At 36.6% G+C, this 19,974-nt stretch overlaps 1 protein-coding gene across 1 annotated transcript in view; it reads left to right on the forward strand.

Annotated features, from left to right (window-relative positions):
- Positions 1-6,851: 6,851 nt before the first annotated feature.
- The window catches only part of LOC145681193 (uncharacterized), a 559,037-nt gene continuing 545,914 nt past the window's right edge, over positions 6,852-19,974 (forward strand). The window contains exon 1 of the mRNA XM_081752684.1: positions 6,852-7,009. Coding sequence (XP_081608810.1) covers positions 6,972-7,009 — 38 coding nt within the window. The 5' untranslated portion in view covers positions 6,852-6,971. The remainder of the gene's footprint in view (positions 7,010-19,974) is intronic.

Below are 19,974 nucleotides of genomic sequence, written 5' to 3' on the forward strand. Positions count from 1 at the left end.
GCACCACTGCTTGTATTTACATTGTGTTACTCATTGACTGCTTTCGAACGTCGATGTTGGAAAGAGACATAAAAGGACTGAATTGCTTTATAGGCCTAAGGAGCCCTGAAAAGAATTTTTGCGGCGGGGACCTGATTTTGAAGTTCCACACCATTGATTCAGAGACAAATTAAATATCGATTAAGGCATACACTTTTGTCATTTGTTGTGTATTAAACAAGTTCATCTAAAATTAATAAAGGATTATTTGTGATCAACTATATCTCGTTTCAGTTTGCGCTCCACCTAATAGAAGGATCCAATTAGCGTTTGCGGAAATTATCATCTAGCGTTTGCGGAATATGACAATATTTGGAATAGATCATAGCCAGTTTTAAACAGGGAGTTCTTAAGTTGACATAACTACAGCAACAGGACATGACGTCACTTAATGTCGTCACTACCCTGGAGCACTTAATGCGCAGTGTATCCATAAGCAAGGCTGCTCTGTAGACAGTATTACTGCTGAGATAATATGCCAAGGTGGATCATAATTTAAGACATACCTGGAATTTGTTCGTGTACTGGTGAACAATAAAAAACACATTATGTTGTCACAGCGGTTGTGTGAGTTGCGTTTTACATTCAACAAACGAACAAGATTATACGCAAACAATGCACTGAATAATGCGTAAATAATTGCGGCTTGTCCCATCAAAGGCGGGAAGAACGCCGGTATTTTTTAAAAAAATCTCATTTCGTGCTGCGCACTGATACGTGTATCAAGATTGAAATTTCAGGTTTCCTCAGTTATGTTCTATTTTATAAGTGTACTGACATTCATGATATATCAATTTATTTTAGCACCAAATGAACTCTTGTAGGTTTAGTAAGTGTTTTGGAGTGGCAGAAACGAGATTAAGAATACGTGGACATTTTTAAAATTACAATTTACAGGTAAAAGATGTTAATTCAGAACAAAAGACAAATGTTTAGGGAAATTACTTATGAAGGCGCAGAATATGTAAGTCATCTGTGAACATAGATACAGCAATAAGATGTTGCTTTAATTCTATAAAACTCTCCATAAGGGCGTTATTCCAGGGCTGCAAACTAATGTACAAGGGACTTGAAATATGACTATTTCGCTGCCTGAACCTACCCTAACATAACCCGAACTACTGCTACTCTACTACTACTAGTATACTATTATTACTACTACTACTCAACTACTACCATTACTGCCTTACTATACTACTACTACTACTACTGCTACTAGTCTATTATTATACTATCATTGCTACTACCAGGGCCGAAACCAGCTACAAAGGTTTGGGAGGACCATGAATATGTTACGGGGGACCAAGTCTTTAAAATTATCTTATAAATATCTAAATCGTGTTTTTTGTATTAATAATAAAATTTTGTATTGAAGTCTGGAGGGGCCACAAAAAATTTAGAGGGATCTGGCCCCCTCTGGTTGCGGGTCTGGCTACTACTAAACTACTACTACCTTACTACTACGATACTATCATTACTACTATTACTACTACTAAGTGTGCACCCATAAATTTAAAAAGAATGTAATTTTTGAACAGTTATCTCTTGTAGCGCCCCTGAATTTTGTCTATTCTGGTGGATCACTGGCATACGCCAACACATGTACAGTCTAGAAGGCGTGATGACACTATTTTCATCGAGAAATGTGGGTTTTAAACTAATATGAATTTGTCCACGTATTATTGATCTGAACTGCGGAAACTGCTCTATCCCAATTTAAGGATGCACATTAACACTGATGTAATAAAGTAATTATGCAGCCTATACCTAAGCTACACGAGGTTTACGTTTACGCACTCAACGTTTCAACTTTTGAAGTATTTCGTTTTATTAGCTTATCGACGTCGACCATATCCTAGATGCCGCATGGATAAAGTCGCACATAGTACGAACTATTCGCAAAATCAAAGTAGGCGAATCACTTATCGACAATTTTCGCATTTATTACTGCCTTAAAATGGGGAGGTCCTTAAGTGACATGAATTCCCGCCTATATCTGTGTGCGTTGTGGATTACACGCACATTTAATGGATTTATCAAGAAATACCATTGAGATAATGAGAAATACTGAACCCACAGGTTCAGCACCCACATAACTGCATTACTTATGAACAAGGGCGCCCATCAAGGGGGCAAGGTGGGGCGATCGCCCCCTAAGAGGAAATTGTACTTGGGAATACTGAAAACCCGATAGAAGTTTTAGAATAGTTACAGCAAAATTTGAAACTATATTTGAAACGTCGCTTATACTTTCCCCCCTTGGAAACCACAACATGGGCGCCCTTGCTTATGAACTGCACACTAAGAAAAAATCCGTTCTCCGGACAGCGGTATATTGTACAAATATACACAATCCTCTTGCTTACTACAGAAATCAGTATGGAGCATATGCTACATACGCACTGCCCTTAGGTGTTACATCATGCCATTGCAGGATGTCTGACATCTAACAGTTTTCCGTATATCACCTATGTTACATTCTGCAGCTATGTTCTATTCTACTATTGACATTCTGCATCGATTTGTGTAAGAGATCCTGACCGCCTATATTGTTTCATACGGAAAGTACGTATAGATGGAACACTTATACGGAAAGTAAGTATTATAAAACATGCGTTTTCAGTTATACGTTTGCTGTACGTTAAGTCCAAAAACTACAGGAATTACGCATGTGCCCTACCGTTTTGAGTACGCTACCTACAATTTTTTTTCTCAGTATGTGCTTTGAAAACTAGCCATATGTCGGATTACTGGGAGAAAGCATTTTTTGTTGAAAATCATTGCTGTTTTCTTAAATGTTTCTGAGGTTAATCTACCTAAAGCCAAACATACCACTAACTAAAGAGTTTCAGACAGTATTGCTGAGCATGAGTAGTCGCTAATGCACTCGCCTTTGGTCCTGGGCTCGATTTCCGGCAGGATCAGTCGGTCGAAAAGGTGTAACAGCTTTTTCTGGCTAGCTATCCTAAATGAGGTTTTTCCTGGGATTTCCTCATTCACACTAGGTAAATGCCGGGATGGTATCTAATTTAGAGGCCTCAGGCCGCTTCTTCCCTTATCCGTTCCTTATATCCCTCCCCCGTACCGTGATTGTGTGCTCGCCTAGGATGTCATCCCTCCAACCTGACGTGCTTAAGGCCATAGATGCCGGTAATGGCCATGACTTGTATCAATAAATAAATATTGACGAGCGAACGCTAGCAAGCGAAGTCGGGTTAGAACTCCGCAATGCACGTTATATTTGTCCATTCTAATTAATAGCAAATAGTAATTGCAAAATTTTCCATTCAGCACACAGCATTTCCAGTCTACTCAGTTCACAAATTACTCACATATCAATATCAATTATCTTTCCGCAACATGAACTCATTACACCTATAAACATTGTGTTTTTACGTAGTTTTGGTCCCTCGTAATCCTACAGAACCCGAGAAATGTATTACGTACTTCTTTCGTAAATTTTGCAAATTCAAACTCATAAAATAGGACAGCACCATCGTTTTCTACATACAGTAAACGTTATATAATTTTTAAAAATTAGTAATACAGTCATTCACACGCAGTCATTCATTTTAATCATAAATTACTGTTTTTATGTTTATGTATTCTACACCTGCATCCATTTATCCAGTGCCGTAACTTAGATTGTTTTCTTGGGAGGGGGTAAGCATTAATACGCGTATTTGGTGCTACTAGAAAAAAGTTGTTTCTTTAATCTTGGGCTCCCTCTTTCCATCTTTCTCTTACTCTTTATGGGCCCGGGTCGTTAGTTACACCTTTGATCCCGTTCCATACATGACAAATGAATTAAGGGGGCAATATTGACAAATATCAAAGCCATACGAATAAACATTACTTCTAGGGCCCCTAATAGAAACTTTTTTTTATTCAAATGGGCCCACGACTCATTTTTGTTTTATTTACCTTTTATGTGTTGTTTTGTTTATGTAATATAGTAGACATATTCGATGCTTCATTTATAATTTCATGTTCGTACTGTATACGGAGTAAGAATGTTGTCTTAAAATGGGTCCCCTCGAACGGCGGGGAGCTTCCTTGGAAAAGCATTTGCCCTCTCCCTCCTCAAGTTACGGCCCTGTCACTTATCACATACTAGGCTGCTAGCCAGCCCAAAAATCTAGGGGAAGCCCGGTAGAAGTTTGGGAGGGAGTCCCGATCCAAAAGTATTATAGTTAATCATCATATTATATTAATTAGCTCAGCGTACAAATTTTCGACTAGAAATTTAGAGCTGGCGACCAGTGTTCAGTAGTAATGGTTTCTGCCTGAACTCACAGGGCAGCGCATTTTCTGTTTCGTAAGTAAATAATTGTCACTGAGTGAGCGAAAACACGAAATGTGAAGTCTTGCTTTGTCAAACCAAAGGCCGTTTGGGGGGGGGGGCATCTCAATTTGTACGTGAGAAATACTGGCAACCATTATTTTTGGATTGGCGATTGGACTGACTTTGAAATTTTGCACCCTGTTATTGTTCATTTGCAAGCGTACTGTGAACATTTTAGGGGACCAGTACCGTAAAAATTTAAAGGGGCCCGCTCCCCTAGACCCCATGGATAAGGGCCTGTCACATATTAATATGATGTAGACCTATCATTATTTTTTATGTCAATTATATATTGTGGATCTCCAAATTTTTTGTGGCAACAAATCTTTCGCGGAGCACATTATCAAATATCGCGTGTGAAAATGCTATGTTTTCATACAAATATCCCTTTAAGTATATTACTTCATTAACAGATTTTTAAACATATTTTCTTTACCGGTCTGTTACTCTAGTATAAAATTAACAAGTTGACACCAAATCAGTTGCAAACACTGCTCAACTTACTATCACATTTAGTGACGTCATATCGTGTGGTGCTCTGGTTTTGTCAACTTAAGATCTCCCTTTTAAACATCTCATTTGCAATACGAGTACTAATACACAGTATAGCAGAGACATCAGTAGTTTCATTCCAGAGACCATCTCTGTTGTAAATTGTTTGTTTACAACGGCATCTGTGGCAGGTCCATGCTGGCGCACCGGGACATCGGGACGTGTCCCGGTGCGCCCTCCGAAACATCACAGTATAAATAAAGGTACAAGTTTTTAGTAATAAATTTTTACAGTTTTTTCGGTAAAGAACCCTTGAAAGGTACAGTGCGCCCTTCACATTAGGCGCCCTACGAAACATTACATTATAGATAAGTGGTTTTAATTATCCTGTATACTAACTTTGTATAATAAATTAAAATAGTGGCTGTTAATAAAGAACCTGTGAAGGACACAACGCGTCCTTTACATAAGATGCCCTGCGAAATATCACATTATATTATTTATTTTATTCTTCTGTATCTCAGATTTGTATTATAAATTCACACAGTTGATATTGGCAGAAAACAGGTAAAGAGTATAATCACTTACAAAAATATTATAAAGTTATGTAGCTATAAAACGAAACAACGTGATACATCAAGAATAGTTTGGTTAATCAAACGTACGATGCATCATAAAATACTACACTGACACTAGTCTCTAATTTACGATTTTCACGGCATCGAAGCTTTCACAGTCTTAATATGCATCCATATATCCGAGCATGTTGATTGGTCCTGTGTGTTTTAAAGCAGTGTTCAGATATACAGTACCTATTGTACTTCTAAAATATAGCGGTATTAACTTCCATGAAATGTGGTCTTCCTGTCGCTACGGCATGGCGCGTCCTCAGGTTGTGGATCGAGAAGGCCTCTAGATATACTACCTGTAAAGTATTCACAATTTCACTTTAGATTTATCACTAGAAATAAAGATGATCGGAAACATTCCTTGACGTCCTATAAGGTTTTTATTAAACACAAATCTTTCAATTATTCAGAAACCTGACGTGCTAGGACTAAATGGATTGCACCGTTGAACTCAGCGCAAAAAATTCGTTTAGGAACATTCATTCATTCGAAAACATCATTTTTGATGCAGAGCAGTGTTATTTAATTGGAAGATGTAGTTGAGGGTGAAGCAGTGCTAGCCCCACTCTTGAAAATGTATTTTTGTTGACCTTTAGCAATTTTGGTAAGTTCAGTAAATTTACCTGCCTTCAACTCCTCAAGAAATTCTACGCACGACAGGTCGATATCAAAGTGAATTATATACTCCTCTTTATACATGTTCATCGATAAACGATTCCTTTCGTCACTGCAAAGATTCTTCATAACACTGAACACGTGTTCGACATAAAAGTTACTTGGAGGTGTCTAGTAAGAGGAAAAATTACCGGACATGTGACGTCCGGTTTTGAGGTTGTAGCTGTCACAGGACATGGTGGTCAAAAACCGAACTGTCCGGTAAAATACCAGACGGTTGGCAACTTGAAACATGTCCCTGTAGATACAAATGACACGGTGCACAGTGTATGAGTGAAATCTTTCCTCTCATCTCCCTTTTTGTGATTCTCCATTCAGATAACATTATCTCAGTGTGATACTCCAATTATCTATATCTTTTAATACGCTCTCTACTGAACTGTACAAAAAAGCATCGGCAACGGATCATTAGAAGATGATTTTTCCGAAAAAGTGTTCATGAGCATGCTTTAGCTGGACTTATCCTTATAATGCGGAAATCAAATTCCGCTAAGATTGTGGGCCACATTCAGTACCGGTTCTTGCAAAATTATCCGTACATTAATGCAACGTAAAAAGTGCAAGAAGCCATTATAACTACTATGCCGACTCGCAAAATTTCAAAATTTATTTATGTTGACACAAACCATTATGGAATGTGTCCGTACGAGGGAATGATCCTTGCTTCTAGAACTTACGTTTATATTCTGGATCTGGCTACATTAATGGCTAACAGTTGAATGTCATAAGCCGTTACTAAAATTGTTGCACAAGTGTAGAAGCGAGCGAATTCAATTAAAATCTTAAAAGCTATGACTATTGGTGGCGGTGGACTTTTGCCGAAGAAAAGGTATTCTAGCTAATAGAAAAAGTGCAAGTAATAGGTTAATAGTTCTAGTTTGTAAATTGATATAGAATTATTGACAAAGATTTCACTCAACTTCTCAGTAGTCAGTGTTTATTTCAGGTAGATTATTTATAAATTGTGTTGTATTTTTGAGCTTTACTTTCTATGTGAATACACTGTAGGCTCTAAACAAAACTATGATAAATGAATAATACTTATCAGATGAATGGTGGAAGTTTAATGCGTAACATCCATACTCAAAGCGGAATTCAAATCCGGGATATACAGATAAAGATCATTTGTTTACATTCTTTTTGACATCGATAGGATATCGAATGATTTTTTTAAAGAAGTAAACAGTTTGCGAAAATGGCCTTTGGGAGTTATAGAAAGTATTTGAACCCACTTTCGCCTTTGGGTACACATTTCAATTAAACCATAATGATAAAAAGCCAGAAGGTACTCTTATTGTAGGATAAATTTTGTACCTCTTGTATTAGCGTTGCCAACTCTAAAGAATAAAATTAGCGGCACTTGCTCTTGATTCTCAAACCGGATGGCATTTAGTATCTCCCATAAATACATCGACGGCTTCGGAGCTGAACCCACCATCGATGACACGCTTGCAACCCACAAACGTACCCCTCGCTTCCGCTCGGGCCCCTTGCTGAGCTCCTGTCCTGTATCGGTTAGATAGCATTGTGCTTTTTATTGACCATCTAGCACAAGTTGGTTAGTGTTTCATGCACTGTAGTTTTTGTGACTAGTGTGGATTCGGTAAACAAACATGGTGGTAGACTGTTCAAAGATTGATGTTCAGTTTTCGTAATAATATATGTCAACAATAGAAAAAAATGTAAGAAAATAAGACAGAGAGCAATAAGGAGCCGACCTGTGTTCTAGAGCCTTCCCCTATAAGTCTACACTGTACTTATACTTATGACTTTATCACAGTTACAAGTAACGAACCGTAATCAATACTAAGTGAGCCAGAATCATTACCAACTGATTTGGGGGAGAAACTACAGTAAGACCTGTCAACTTGGCCACCTGCTCATCTTCATCTGGTTCGTCTTGAACCTGCATTTTCCCATAAGACATAAGTTGCTTATTACTCTGTAAGTTAACCATCTTTCTATCTTATAAGTTAGTTGCATTGAAACAATGTTTACGTTATGATGATAATGATAGATTTTCCTGTGTATCTTTGCCACGCAAAATACCGTTTTGTTATTTTTCTTATTTCTTTTGTATTCCCATGTGAGAGACAAATGTTCTGTATTTGTAACTGGAGACGAAGAAGCATGGATTCCCACGATTTATTCTTGGAGGTCAATGGCCAGAACACTACCCTGATAAAGGGGTGATAAAGGAAGATGTAAATAATTAAAAACACGTACATGAATTCGGGAAATGTTGGTACGTATTTGTTTACCTGTCTGTTTTGGTAAAACCTGTAGCTATATTGGCTTCTTTCATCAGTGGGGAGCTTTAGTAATTCCGGAAAATTTTGAAGGTTACGGCTAACCATCTCAATTGTTAACTATTGGCACCTGACAGCTTGTCGAAAGATAGCGAAGGTTTTGAGATATGAATTCCCTTAAGATTTTCTTAAAACATCTTTTCCTTCGAGGGCAACACGTGTAGCTTATTAACGAGAAGTAGACGATGCTATACAAGAACTACAAAATTAGAATGTGCATATGTGCCGAAGTGAATAAAAGAAATACTGTATATTGTTGTGATTACTTTATATACAGTATTTAAAAGTAGCTGTCGCGCCATTGCTTATTAAAATTCTGCAATCAAGTAATATTAGAAATCCTATTGTAAAAATACACTAATTACATTTTTTTCTGTAAGTTGGCCATCTGTCTAAGTTCGCCGTTTTTGGATGGAAACGATGGTGGCCAAGATAGACAGGTTGCACTGTAAATGATACTCCTCAATCCAGATGAAGAATAATTGCATTTTAAACATGGAGATACATAGTTGAATTTGACAAAATTACCGCTCAGTTGGCTCACTTAGGATGCACCCTTTAATCAATGGGACATGATCAAAACCCAGCTTGATAGATAGCCTACTACGTTCCAAATTTCATTTCGAACAATTCAGCCATTTTCCTGTGAGGCAATCAGAAACAATAAACAACATCGATTACAATGTGGAAAGTAATTATAGAAATTGACCAACCCACCTAAAAAGCGTGTTTTCGAAAACTCCTGAACACCTATCAGCTTATCGTCCTGTTTAACTAAACTTGCGCTTAAATCAGCTTAACGATGTCAAAAGCTGTGCATTGAACTTTAATGTCGGGTGAATTGGGGAATTATTTTGGTTTGTGAGGAAGAGTAAATGGAAGTCAGTTGAGGGGAATTGTTGAAGTGAAAACAGTGGTTTTCGTTGTTGGTTGTTTTTGATGCAATTGAAAGAGTATGTGTGGCGCAGAGGTACACTTTTTGTGATTTAGTGGCGACAAAAGAAGTGTGGAAATGGGGTGTGTTTGTCAAGGTTGTGACATATGTTCGAGTTGTATCGAATTATACAAACATAACGAGCGTAAGTTGTTAAAATTGTGTGAAAGATACGGCCTACTGAACAGGCGAACAGTTTGTCGTAAACGCGGAAACGAATTGCACTTAACCTAAGGTAATCTCACCTAATTTAGTTCATTTCGATTTTTGAATTGTCCAGCGATGCAACAGCTAACCTAACCCAATTTAGCTAGTACTTTTTTTTTTCTTTCTTCGATTTTCGTGTGGTCCGGCGGTATAGCCGAAATGCTCTTATGTCAATTGCTTTTGATTATTTTTATATGTTACCCCGTTCGTAAACTCACCCATATGGGTGTCTCACACTCCGTGTCGATGGGGGGTGAACTTGGACTTAAACGCCAAGGGGAAAATTAAATTTTCAAGGATCACAATGGATACTCGCTGAAGTATCGGGAATATCAGGATTTATTAGTACGGTACTATTTTCATCTTGGATCGTATATTTAGTCCAAGATCGCAGTTGAACACATATTCAGGTCGAAGTCTCTGTCCAGTCGTGGATTTTCTCACGTTTTGTGCATAATTGAAGTTGCATCTGAAGAGGAATTGGTGTGATATAAAATCAATTATTTTCTCCATTTTCCAATATAATTCAACCGTGAGAGGTGCTCTATAATGTCGACACTGAGTTGACCATCACATCGGTAGTGTTGGTACAGTCCGCAGCAAAAAACTTGCAACATGAGCATTTAAGTTTATTGTAAAACGACTAAGTCTTTTGCTCCAAAATAAGTGTGCAGGGGAGGACGCCGAGGTTTCTCCTACGTGATTCGTGCTACTTAGACGTTATGTTGATTCCCTGGGCTGTTAGACGTAGTTTCACAATAAACGTACATGCTCATGTTGCAGGTTTTTTGCTGCGGATTGTACAATCTACATGGTCTGTGTGTCGGAGCATCAACCTCAAGAGGAAATGAAAGAATGTATGTCTGCTCAGCAAGCAAGCTGGGTAGCATAGTGGTTAACTAATAGGGATTGTAAACGAAGGGCATGTTTTAACTTTAGTCATTTCATTTTATGAATCGGTTCGTAAGAAACTGGTTCCTCAGAACAGTTCATTAAATATCACCAGGAACCAATTCCTCACGAATCGAATCTGATAGAAATCATGGTGGTTAGGACTTGTAATGTTTTTACAGTTATTTTGAGCATTTTCAAGTTCAAATATTGATAGATTTTTGAACCGTGCCAACTTTCTATCGTAACACAGTTCTAAATTTATTAAAACTTGAATAATGTATAAAATAATAAGAGAAAAACTACAGGAAGGACCATCACATTTCTCGACTGCTGTAAAGGGCACACAGTATACACTAGGAAAACAGAAGTAAATTATCAAGAACCGAAAACTATAGTAGAGAAGGGAATGAATGACAAATCATGAACTACACATTAAACTGTATAAGAAGGCAGGCGAGCCCCCCCCCCCACTTGAACAACAGCAATTAAAAAAAAGAAAAAGAAAAAATAAAACTAATACGAACAGCTCATAAAATTATATGCTTGAAACGAGTTGCCGAAATCCCCGACCAGAACCAACTATACATCGTAAAGTAAATAATGGAAAACAAATAGGAATAAATACCTGAAATTTTAATGTGGTAAAAAAATTCGGCAGCTTGCTTAGTAAGTAAACATTACTACACAGTATTATAACCAGTACAAAATTGCCTATTCCATAAATAATATCCGAACTGCACCACCATTCCTTCTGGATCATAAATACAGCTCAAATTCCTAATTGAATGGTACCGAACGTTATGAAATTTCATGTATGTGTGCTCCATTAATTTTAATGACTAAATTATGGGAGTGATTCAAAGTTAAATGTCTCCACTGACCACTCTCTAACCACTGAATTAACTTGATCGACACATATTAATGGTAATAACTCATGTAAATTCAAATTTTTAATTGTTCTTTATCAAAAGGAGCATCCACCGCATTAGACATTATGCCACCAGGAAAACAGTTTTAACACAGTAGAAAGCAACACACGCGAAATGCACCTGTAACAACGAAGCACAGCGCATGGCGTCAAGTATATCCATATTTACACTTCAAACAGAAAGGCAAACCATCTGCAATAAGTCACCATGTGACTCAATACCAATAACAAACTTAGAAGAACAGATACATTCTTAAAACCGGAACCAAATTACTGATTCGAAGAATCGAATTAAATAAATGAAATGACCAAAGATTGTTAGCTGGAGACCGGGTTGAAATCTCGATTCAGTCAGTCATTTTTGTTTTCAATCTTTCCTGAACATATATAGTAACTTGAAACTTACCAATTATTTCCTCTATCACACGGTGAATAAATCATAATCGCCGATGTATTCCGGAGATGAATCTCTCTTCTTCCTCGGACGTTAATATTGTGCTAATAACCAGGCATGTAGTCAGATATTAATTTCAATAGGGGTACAAATTCAATATGAGAGTAAAATTATGATAACATTTATAAAAAAAATACCCCTGAAATTAGACTAAATTTTGAGAAAATTGAAACCGGAAGTAGTAGTAGATTTCTACCGATTCCGGTTTTAGTAGAGATAAGACTGTAGATGAAATATATTTTCTGGGACTCGTAATTGATTGCGGAAAACCGCTTTTCGTTATATATTACGTTTCTACTCTAGCAATCAACGTTAAAAGTGAGGATTTTTTTTCCCCTGTTGGTACGATGTTCCCTATTCTTAGTACGCAAAATCGATTCCAATAAACCGTTTGTCGCTATGTCTTCTTGTTTTTATTTTTTAAATTGGACGTTATAGTGAATTTCTGTAGGGTCACCGAGAAGTCCCCAACCGTTTCTGGAAAGGAGCACTTGAATTTAAATAAAATGTTTATAATATCAAAGAAGACTCTGTAAGTCAAGAAAATCACAGCAGTTCGATATGACTAGTGACTACCTTCCATATCCATGTAGAGTTACCATCTCTCCGTGGTACACCAGAACAAACGCTGCAACATTGCTTTTGGTAATTGTACATACCGATGCCGAAATGCGACTTCTTTGTATGGGATCACATCAAGAATCAGGTATACAAGGTGAAGATTAGCGATTTGGTGCACCTCCATGAACGCACTTCAGTTGTAGCGTGTGTTGAGGTACACCGCGGAGAGATGGTAACTGTATTTCTCTACTGACTCAGCAAACTTACTTGTACTAAATTAAATCTTCTGTATGCTGTATTCTTTCGAAATTGTCCATTTATTTAATAACAGTGACATAATTTCACTTGTGCAGTTATGTGTCTTTTCGTCCTGAAATGACACTTAAAATATTTACAAGTATGCACGAACAGTATAATGTATGTCTTATCAGTTGACCTATAACGGAGGACAATTTCTCCGTTATAGGTTGGTAGACTGGTTGCCTTTGTAATCAAAGGGTCCTGCGTTTGAGTTCAGATGGAGGACAATTTCTCTTGGAGAACGGATTCCACTTTAAGTTCAAGGTTGACAGATTTTTTAAAGAGATTTTTTTTTTTTTTTTTTTAAAAACGGAAGATACGAGTATAATTGTATTGAGAATATACACGTAACAAAGATATGGTTTCACATAGTTGCGCAAAATAATGTTTCTGATTGCATATTGGGACACTTCCATTATAAATAATTGCAATACATAGAACATAAAAATTATATTATAATTCCCGGTAGGAGATTATGTGGCTCGGATCCCACTTTAGGACCATAAGTTCTCAAATAATCTCGATGCTGAAAGAGGCTCTACAGTCGAATCCAACTAATCGAGTATATTACACGAATCTTTTATGTGTTTTAACTGTATTTTGATGAAAATTGGACAGTCTTTTTAACAGTCTCACATCCTTTGTACGTTGAAAAATACTTGTAGGACTTATTGAAATTTACAAGAGTACTACTTCCGTTAGTTCACAGTAGCTTCTGTTCTTGATATTCTGCTTTTATTAGTTCACAGTAGTTTCTGTTCCTGATATCAGTATATTCTGCTTTTATTAGTTCGCAGTAGCTTATATTCATGATATCAGTATATTCTATTATTTCACAATAGCTTCTGTTACTGACATCAGTATATTCTATCATTTCACAGTAGCTTCTATTCTTGACATTAGTATATTCTGCTTTTATTAATTCACGGTAGCTTATGTTCTTAACATCAGTATATTCTTTTATTATTTCATAGTACTTCTGTTCTTAAAATCAGTATATTCTCCTATTATTTCACAGTAGCTTCTGTTCTTGACATCACTATACTGTGCTTTTATTAGTTCACAGTAGCTTCTTTTCCTGACATCAGTGTATTCTTCTTTTAGTAGTTCAGAGTAGCTTCTGTTCCTGACATCAATATATCACGATCCATCGAAACTGCGATATAATCGAGACGATGTTGACAGACAAAGGCTAGATAGAAGATAAAAACGCAACACATGTTGTATTTTCGCCTGAAATACTAAGCTACATCGTTCGGTTGTGTTGTTAACAGCTTGTAAGAAATCAGCTCCTCTAATTATATTTCGAAGTCCAAGGGGACACGAAAAAATTTGAATTAACCAAAAACGCTAATTTTTAAGTAAAGGGAACAAAATAACTGTATTGTATATGAAAAACTAATTAACATGCAGTGCACCTTACCTTTAAAACACTACATTTTCGTAAGGAATTAGAATACGCGCCTCGCTTCGACATTGTGCATAATGTACGCCAATAGATCACAAACGAATCTGCTTTTTATTATTATTATTATTATTATTATTATTATTATTATTATTATTATTATTATTATTATTATTATTATTATTATTACTGCTTTTAGTTCAGTTAAAAAGAATTGCACAAATACTTCATACAAGTCATTTGTCATTTGTTAGTGGAAGACAGGGTTCAAGGTTGTTGATACTTCTGCAGAAGGGATGGACACTTCCAGGTTATTGAGGAGGAGAAGAGATGCATACCAGCCACCTTCTGTCGGATTCTCTACAGCAGGAGGGAGTTCAGCAGAGGTGGTATCAACAAACAAAGCTTTCTCTTTCCCACGGTTGCCTCTGGATAGCAGATAAATAAAAAAACATTTGAAATTGCTTTGTTCTGTTTGCAATCTGTCGAATACTGCAAATTTTTCCACTGTAAATACTTCGAATTATCCAAACAGGAGGTTCAAAAGTTCAATTTACTCACAATTTTTTTTACCATTACCTTTAATACAATTTTCAAGGTGAATAAACTTTTGTTCGAATTATCCAAGTTCGAATTAAAAAGAGCGCTTTTTATATATAATCGTTTAAAAACATTTTAAGAATGTCTACTATGATTTCTTTTATTTATATAAGAAAGGAAGAAATCGTTTTACAGATAAAATTAGAACGTGTGACGCAAAACGTGTCGGAAAAACGCAATAAAATCTGGCAACCCTATTTAAGCAGTAGGTCCCATCCTCCATTATCTCGTTGTTGGATAGGAATGTTAAGGCCAAACAGACTTATTTCTATCCATATGTAATCAAAACAAATAAATCTATTTAGACCAAAATGGAACCAAAAATTAAAAAAAAAAAATTAATAAATAAATAAAAATAAAAAAATAAAAAAATAGATAAAAATAAAAAGTTTTTGCCAACCCTGATCTTACCAGAAGTCTACAAAACACGTATTTTCAAAACTACTATTGCTTCAGTGAGATGAATGGAAGATACTACAAATGGAACAAATCTCAGATTTGTTTTTTTCAGAAGGGTCAAGGAATTATGAATCGTCAAATGAAAATACTACAAATGAAGTTGTTTCTGTGTCTCCAGAGCAGGGCTGTGAAAAACCCAAGATTTTTTAAGTTAGAAAAAACTCCCAATGGGATTTATTAAATTTTGTACGTACATTTAAAGCCATATTCCTACTTAAAATACCACTTAACCGTTCATGTTCTATTGTACACATTTCTGTTGTAATGAAACTACAGAATTTCTTTAGTTATTATAGAGTATAATGTTATTATACTCTCTAATATACTCTATGTATATTTAGAATTAGAGAGTATAATGTTATAACAGAATGCCTTTCTGCTCTTAGCGTTCAACGATATAGAGTGATGACGTCTATTCAAGTTTGGGCTTAAGAACGAATCCATATGGTTTGGGGTAACGCAGAAATACATCTTTGTCTCGTAAAAGTGGAAGGAAAAGAAAGTTCATCAGTATTATTTCTCGGTACTTCTGGTCCACAGTTCATGCGCATATATTAAGAAATGAACATTGTAGTATTTTCCCTTCCCCTCTCCCCATTTCCTTCTTTACGTCCAGAAAATGTTGTATGATTTAATTCTGATCCAAAGAAGGGACGTGCTGCTGTTTGTGTGAGTGTGTTGCATTTTTATTAGCGAATGGTAATTGGCTAGTGTAATTTGTAATTTGAGTGTAGTCCTTGATATATTAGAAGAATAACGGAGTCGTTACTGGATTCGATTCTCCGATACTATCTCATTTGCATTGTCAAACAGGATTGAGAATTATTTTTTCCCTCTAAGTATTTTAGATATTGCAACGATACTTGGCATACGCATTACGTATAGGTCATAGGATTTTTCAAGGTAGATCGTGTTAGGTATTTGTAATCAAGGCCGCTTTAGGGGCATCAAATTTCAAAAAAAGAATTTTTTGAAGGATCATTTCCTCATTTTACTCGTAACTTCCCTTCTCTCATACATCATGCACATATACACATATGATACAGGGGCACTGTGGCTCAGTGGTAGAGTGCTTACCTCTGGTACGTGGGGTACCTGGTTCGATCCCTGGTTTGTGTTGGACAGCATCGTGCTTGTCGGTTTTTTTTGGGTGCTTCCGTTTCCTCCCACTGTCTCATTCTACCCATTTTTCCATCATTATTCACTTGCTTTAATCATCGTCTCCCTTAGCCTAACAGGCATAAACATGGGACATTAAACTCAAAGATTTCATTTTCATGCACATTATACCATTTAAAAACTGATTTTAATCTTATTTTCAGTTGAGAATTTGCTTACGACATATTTTAAGATTAAAGAACTTTTGTAACGTTCTATAATTGTAATATAAGTTACATATTGCACCACATACGCAAGAAGAATTGGAGAGTTGTACGATCATCTTTTTAATGCAACTATTTTTCGTTTCTATGTGTTTAATTATCCAGGTATAGTGTTAAAAAAATGAGGTAGATATTTAATAGTGACCTTCTCTTAAGTGTTTTAGCGTAGGAGACCTGGGTTCGATTTCCGGCGGGAGCTCATATGGTTCGGATTCCAAATTAATCAGTAATTCCCGTTTCATATAGCCTTGCTGCTGAAAGGGACGTTAAACTCAAAAATAACTCAACTCGACTTAAGTGAAGCTTTCATGGTGTGTTTGATTCAAATTATGGTATTACAAAAAACAAACAAAATAAGTTTTGCGTTTGCAATTATTATATAAGATGATTTTGTTTTCTTTTAAGTCAGCTCTCTTCGTTTGTATCTGTGTAACTATACAGAAGTAGGTTTGGAAAGCCTTTTCAATAATGCATTCTCGACTAGTAACTTTACAAGTCGAGAACGCATTATTGAAAAGCAAGGTGGATTGATTTAAATCAGTCTGATTTAAATCAAGATTTAAATCACTTGATTTTTTAAATAAAAATCGTTGATTTAAATCGAATTCCGAAATAAATTAATATAAAAAAATAAGTAAAATCCCGTTTCTGTTCTGTTATTTGGTCTAGGAATTAATTCGTGCGGTTGGTACGCACATAATGAAGCTGTAGTACAAACACAAAATACATAAATACCTTAAGAAAAATATTGTCCATCGCTAGCCACCACTTTCGCCCATCTGTCAGGCAATGTACGGATTCCGTGGCGAAAGAAGTCCTCATCCTTGGAAGCGATCCAGTCAGAGACCCATGTTTTGATATCTTCTGAAGAAGTAAACCGCTGTCCAATCAAATCGTTGTTCATGCAGTCGAACAAGTAGTAGTCCGAAGGAGCAACGTCTGGTGAATACGGCGGGTGGGGTAAAACTTCCCATCCGACATTTTCTAAATAGGTTTTGACCGGTTTTGCGACATGTGGGCGAGCGTTATCATGTTGAACAATCAATTTATCATGTCTGTTCTCCCATTCTGGTCGTGTTCTGGCCAGAGCTTACTTCAAACGCATTAATTGTCGTCGATAACGTTCTCCATTCATAGTTTCACCCGGTTGCAGCAGCTCATAGTACACCACACCTTTCATATCCCACCATATGCACAGCATAACCTTTGCACAGTGAATATCTCGTTTTGGTTGTGATGGACCTGGTTCACCTGGTTTCACCCAGGCCTTTTTTCGTTTAGGGTTCTCGTAATGGATCCACTTCTCATCACCCGTAATAATTCGATGCAGAAACCCCTTTCTGCTCTGTCGTTGAAGCAGCAATTCGCAAATGGTTTTTCGTCTTTCAACGTCTCTGTCTTTCAATTCATGTGGAACCCAATGTGACATCTTTTGAATCATTCCCATGGCTTTCAAGCGTTTGAAGACTGTTGTTTGATCAACGCCTAATGCTGCTGCAAGTTGTTCCTGCGTTTGACACGAATCCTGCTCGAGCAATGCTGTCAATTCTTCGTCTTGAAATTTTTTTGGCTGTCCAGCTCGCTCTTGGTCTGCCAAGCCGAAATCACCACTTCTAAACCGTGCAAACCACTTCTGACACGTTCGCTCAGCTAGAGCATGGTCACCATACACTTCCACCAAAATACGATGACTTTCAGTGGCACTTTTCTGCATGTTAAAGTAATGCAGCAGGACACCCCGCAAAAACACTTTATCAGGCACAAATTGCGCCATGTTCACTTAACTACAAACTGGTGTTGTTGACGCTTTAATCCACTGCCCTATACTACGAACGATACGCGATGACAGGGGTTTGCAACACATGTGTGGATACACGGAACTGTGGGACGCTCCGTTCGTTGCGCCATCTCTTGTCCACCCGCACGAATTAATTCCTAGACCAAATATTTCGATTATGAATGTTAATAGTCATAATACAATGAGACTCAAATGTACGGTATAGTATGAAAACAAGTGTCATGCAGAGGATGATTACGGAAAATCCCGTTTTGAACAGGTAACGGAGCAATCCTGCTTTCTTCTTTTCGTAACATTGGGTTTGGCTTTTAAAATCGTTAACTATTTCAACGAGGAAATCACCATCGACATTTAAGACGAATATTCTTTTTTGTGCGTGTCTGTTTGTTTGTTCCTAGATAATAGTGCGTATTTAGAGGGGTCCTATCTCCTCTCCAAATTTTTTTTTTTTTTTTTTTTGTTAAATTATAACTTTAGGCGAAATTTATGTATTTCATGCCGCAAGCTAGTTCTGAGCTTTTAAAAATAGGCCCCTGCCAAATATCAGTAACTTTTGTGAAAAAAGTGTCATTTCGATAAACATTGCTGTACGTTTTTCTTAATGCTTAACCTTTTAAATTATATGAACTATTTTTAGGTGATAGGGTAGAATCTTCATTATTCGATTAAAAAAGTACCAATAAGGCTTTTTACTTCGTTTTCTTCAAGACTGGAGGCATTTTAGAACACGTTACATATGCTTTCACGCCTTTCTGCGTGAGCCATAGTGCGAGATGACGTCATAAATTTAAAAAGATATTTTTTGTTATGCGCTGTTCTATTCTGAAGAATATGATGTACGTACTATGCTTCTAGGTAAATAGGGATGTCTCAGGAAACTGTTACCCGAGATCCTGTTTTAGACGGGAATCTGGGGTATTTGGGGAATATTATTTTTCGCGGGCTTACTTTTGCACCTAAAAGATTGAAATTTTGCACATTTACTCAGTGGACTCCTCAGTATTTTTCAGATTTGTTTCAGATCTCTGCCTTAAAACAGGGAGAGGGGTCCACAGAGGTAAAAATTTTAAAAAAAGAAGATATTTTTAACAGAAAATTCCTTTTTTCGTGATTTACCCGTCCCAGATACATGATGGAGACATTTGAAGGATACTGTTTGAAAATTTGTTTTATTCTGAAGAGAATAATTTACAAATCATGATCCTAGGATAAATAGGGATGTCTGAGGAAATTTTTATATTACATTTGGGGCATTGTGGGAATGTTCTTAGCTCATTGTTCAATAGCTTCCTCACCCTTACTACTCAAGATAGAAGCTTGAAATTTTGTACACATATTTAGTACACCCATTAGTATTTCCCAGTTGATTTTGAGATCTGTGCGTTAACACAGGGGAATCCAGAGGGGATCAAAATTTTAAAAGAAGAAAAATTGCCGATTACTCGCAAAATTTCCCGCTTCAGGGACATGATAGGGAAATGTGAATGTTGCTGTTTCAAAAACTGTTCTATTCTAAAGAGAGTGATGTATGTACCATAATCCTAGGATAAATAGGGATGATGC

This window comes from Thermobia domestica, chromosome 3 (assembly GCF_964235325.1).
Source record: "Thermobia domestica chromosome 3, izTheDome1.hap1.1, whole genome shotgun sequence".
NCBI classification, from domain to species: domain Eukaryota; kingdom Metazoa; phylum Arthropoda; class Insecta; order Zygentoma; family Lepismatidae; genus Thermobia; species Thermobia domestica.